The following is a 5,000-nucleotide window of genomic DNA, read 5'->3' as shown; positions in this document are numbered from 1 at the left end:
AGAGAAATCCAAAGTCCCCTCGGTAAAAACCTTTAATATTTCACCAAAATCAAAGAACCCTTGTTTTATCCACTATGCTTATTTAAATATTTCAGAGTAATTCTCTTAATCAACTGTGATTACAGTAATAAACTGTGATATCTGTTAGTTAAATGTTTACCGTATTGTATGTCAGTAAATATTGTTTCAAAATAAAATATGGAGAGGATGCATTAAATTGATCAAAGATGCTTTTAACTTTTTTTCTTCCCTCAAATAAATGTTGTTAAACTTGAAACTTTCTATTCATCTGTGAATCCTGAAAAACAAAATGCATCACAGTTTCCACAGAAATATTGTGCAGCACAACTGTGTTCAACATTTATAATAATTAGAAATGTTTCTTGAGCAGTAAATCATCATATTAGAATGATTTCTGAAGATCATGTGACACTGAAGACTGGAGTAATGATGCTGAAAATACAGCTGCACATCACAGAAATAAATTACAGTTTAACAGAGATTCACATAGAAAACTGCTGATTTAAACTATAATAATTTTTCACCATATTACTGTATTTCTGATCAAATAAATGCAGCCTTGGTGAGCAGGAGAGACTTCGTTCAGATGTCTGAATGCTGGTGTCTGAGCATCTATGAGCTGCAGGATGTGATTTGTTTGGAGCGAGCGTGGCTACTGACCGTGAGGACAGGCTGGGTTTGCCGCTCTTGCTGCAGCTGCTGTAGATTCCCGGCCCATCGTCAAAGAAACTGCCCAGCGCCAGCTTCTGCCGGATGGACTCCCGCTCATTCTTCTGGGCCTGAGACAGAAACACAGGAGGACGAGCTGAAGACGAGCACACAGAGAACAGCAGGTGGCAGCAGCGAGACGTGAAGCACATGAACAGCACACACACACACACACACAGAGAAGACTACAGGAGCCCTTCAGAGCCGCAGGACACACTGTGTGCACTAACACATGCACACACAGTAATGCCAGTCAAGAGAACTCACTTTGGAAGCACAGTAATTAATAGAATATACTTAAGTGTGGACAGAACGTGATGTTTATAGGCACTTAATTGCATGTTATTTACAACTAAATAATAATGTATTATCATTTAAATGTATATTAAGTGCTGTGCCATACTAACTGAAGTAGGACTTAACACTTAAGCTACTTCTATTGTCTTTGAAATATGGTTAAAGTACAATATTATAAATGCCGTTTCCATTGAAACTCATGCATTTTAATATATTTGTAATTACACATTTGTAAAGATTAAGTTGCAATTTAGTGCATTTAAAATATATTAAATGTAAATGTAATATTGATTAACAAATTCAAATGATAATCACGTGCTTGGCATGTTCTTTAGCATGTTGTTCAACAATAACAATAAAAATATAAACATAAAGACTTAAAATGTACTATATAAATTTTAGTATGACGCTTGTAAGGTTTGAAGTACACTACAAGGGTGCATCCAGTACAGTACAGTTAAGCACACTTGTGTTTCAGTGGGGTTCAGTGAAGACTCTGTATGAATGTCTGTTTGCACTCAGGATCATTTTCTTGTTGCACTGATGACTGAAGCACAGACTTCTCAAGAGTTTAAGTGATTAATCGATGTTTATTTTCACTGGAGTTACTGGAACAAACTCATTTCAGCTGCTCTCTACATCCATCTGACCATAATACTGTAAGATGCTCTCAGAAGCGCCCGCAGGACTTCACCTGAGGGGACGCAAAGCACCCTCGTTTGAACCTGTACCACTAACATATCTGCGAAACAGAACTGGCAAATGATCCATTATCCTTTAGTCAGTTCAGAGAGAGAGCTCAAAGAATGATTAATCCATAATTAAAGGCATGGCTGCTTCAGGTGACAGAAATATGGGACTGCTGAAATAATTGCAGGGAAGAGTGATGTCACTGATTTCAGCCAGCTTCACATCGTTACACTGTGTGTTTGCATCATCCTGAAAGAGTGTTTCCATCAGCACACATTTTTTAAAAAAAAAAAAAAAAAACACACACTCACACACACACACACACACACACACACGGGAATCAAAGCTTCATGTGTTTCTCTCTCATTGTTCTGTCTGCCGGATCAGAGCACAGGAAGTGAGCGTCATTCACCGCTCAGCCCAGAGGATTATGGGTGAATTAAATGACTTTGTTCACATCCGCCTATTCCTGACGGACACACACACACACACACACACTCATCCTGGAGTCTGACTTCATCCTCTGTGAGTCACAGCAGCACAGACAGAGTCCGTGTGTGAGGACAATCATGCGGATGAGCTGGAAAGATGGAAACGTTCTGGAGAGTTCTGCTGTTACAGTAAATATTAAGATACCAGTATTGACAAAGGGAGTGCGTCATATGAATCATCATAACTGTTGCTGTTATGATGTGTGATCTGACGTTATTGAGTACATCAATCACTGTGCAGAAACAATAACTGCCTTGATAGTCCACACATTCACTGTGTAATATAACTTATTAAAAAACAGTTAGATTGACCCCAGAATTCAATACATGAGGCACAAATGCCCCGAGTGAGATTCTGTTATATCTCTATTTGACATAGTTTAGCAATATCACACGAGCAAGACTGCTGTCTTCCAGAATAGCAGAACCATTGCAAATACGATTATTGATTTCATTCAACAGTTCAAAGATATTAATATTGTGAGTGACACGTTTTTGCTCAGTTTTGCCAACGAAACGAATGAATCTGTGTTTCTGAATGAATAGGTTGAGTGAATGATTCAGTGACTCACACCTGCTGCTGGAGCTTTTAGCTCAATAAAGTCACTCCAGATACAGCTTCAGTGCCACTTCTGCCTGCAAAGATGGATTTAGTTGATTCTGATTTAATTTGATTAACTGCCCAAACGTGTCTTGTTTTTCTAACTGGTTAAATGTAGTGCACATTTAATAAGGACAGAAAGAATGCTCTTTAAAATATAATATAAATCCCACACACTACTCAAATTTGCATCTTTTCAGCTAAGTTTGAGTCAATCAACCGTCCTCAGGATGACGAACAGCTGAACTGGTATGAACGGCCACATGATACAGTTTTCACAAAATACACTGGTGAAATGATTTGACCTCAATTACCTTTTCAAATTACTTTCTGTAATAATTTATTGCATGCATTCTTGTGTATTTCTCCATTCAATCTTAAATGTATTAATTTATTATTTTTAAATGTATTAACTGTTTCATTTTAATATTTCTATAAGTGTTTTATTTCCACGCTGATGTGTTTCTGCGAGAGTGTTTTATCAAACTACTACACATTATGAGACGAATGGAGCAGAACTGAGCTCTTCAGTCATCTAAAATATGAATTACATATTTATAAAAAAACAAATATATTCTGGCATAGATTTTGCAAAAACAAATGTCTTTTTATTTTAGCAGGTTCTGTCATGCACACACACACACAGATTCATCCTCATTGTGTGTGAGTAAATAATGAATGTCACGAGTCAGGTTAATATTTTGTTTTTCTGCATGTGAGAGAGCGAGCGTGTGTGTGTGTGTGAGGCTGTGCTGGGAACAGTGAGGTGTAAATGATGTGTGTGTGTGTGTGTGTGTGTGTGTGAGGCAGAGACAGAGACAGGCCGGCACCAGTCGTCTCCATGCGGGCGGTTGCCTGGATACCGGCCTAATCGAGGGGCCCCTGGAGGGTTGGGCCCCGTCCCCATACACACACATTATTTCCTCTCTCTGCTCCTCACCTGCACTGTCTTCAGCTCTGGTGCTGTTATTGTGTCATATTTCTGCTCTCTGATTTCTAACCGTCTCTCTCTCCGTGTAATGTGGAGATTCTCCATTAGCACATTGTTTCAGGTGTGTTTGCTCTCTATCAGTTCTTACAGTCTCTCATTTCCTTTCTGTCTGTCGTTTCCTTCCTCTCTATCTGCTTCATCTGTGTGTGTGTGTGTGTGTGTGTGTGTTGTGCATATGCTCATGCTGTCTTATTCCATCTCACGCTGCTCTACTGGCCTACAATTAAAGACTATTTTTCTGGTTCTTGTTTGCAGATAAATCCTAGTTAAACTATCTCTCCCAGCACTATACTGTGTATGTGTTAATTATCCACCGTAACCCTGAAGCACTCATTGTTTGATCCTCATGACATTTCTGTTTTAAAACATGCAACAACCTTTCCACCATGTTGCAGGCTTGAAGATACACTAGTGTTTGAGTTCTGTTTGATTTTATAATGTTTCTGAAAGAGTCTCTTCTGCTCACCAAAGCTGCGTTTATTTGATCAAAAATACTGTAAAATCAGTAATATTGTGAAATATTATTACAGTTTAAAATATCTGTTTTCTCTGTGAATATCTGTTAAAGTGTAATTTATTTCTGTGATGCGCAGCTGTATTTTCAGCATCATTACTCCAGTCTTCAGTGTCACATGATCTTCAGAAATCATTCTAATATGATGATTTGCTGCTCAAGAAACATTTCTGATTATTATCAATGTTGAACACAGTTGTGCTGCCACAATATTTTTGTGGAAACTGTGATACATTTAATTTTTCAGGATTCACAGATGAACAGAAAGTTCAGAAGAACAGCATTTATTTGAAATAGAAATCTTTTGTAACATTTTTGTATAAAAGTCTTTACTGTCACTTTTGGTCAATTTAATGCAGCCTTTATGATTAAATGTATTAATTTCTATAATAAATGAAATTATTAAAGCATTAATTTCAATAATAATAATACTACTTAATTTCATGTAAATTCTCTTATACTCTTTCATGTTCTCTTTTAAATCTCTCGTTCTCTCTCAAACTCATCATGAGGTTCTTCTTTCCAAAAATAAACGTCTTTAAACTTTCCTGTGGTTTTCTGTGGAAAGTCGACCATCTTGTTACACGTCTCTCTCTCTCTGTTTTTCAGTCCCTCTCTTTACCTTCAGATAAATGCACACAAACACACTCTCAATTAAAAGACAACCTACAATCTAAATCAAAGCAT

The 5,000-nt window shown here is 37.4% G+C and overlaps 1 protein-coding gene across 2 annotated transcripts in view; it reads right to left on the bottom strand.

Annotated features, from left to right (window-relative positions):
• LOC109063921 (schwannomin-interacting protein 1) overlaps positions 1-5,000 on the bottom strand; it is a 36,237-nt gene that overhangs the window by 11,301 nt on the left and 19,936 nt on the right. For both annotated transcript variants that reach the window (XM_042765797.1, XM_042765798.1), the window contains one exon: positions 682-800. In XM_042765797.1, coding sequence (XP_042621731.1) covers positions 682-800 — 119 coding nt within the window. The remainder of the gene's footprint in view (positions 1-681; positions 801-5,000) is intronic.

The sequence above is a fragment of the Cyprinus carpio genome, chromosome A11 (assembly GCF_018340385.1).
Source record: "Cyprinus carpio isolate SPL01 chromosome A11, ASM1834038v1, whole genome shotgun sequence".
Taxonomy (NCBI): Eukaryota; Metazoa; Chordata; class Actinopteri; order Cypriniformes; family Cyprinidae; genus Cyprinus; species Cyprinus carpio.
Note: the sequence above shows the minus strand (reverse complement) of the source record. Positions and strands in the feature narration are given on the sequence as shown.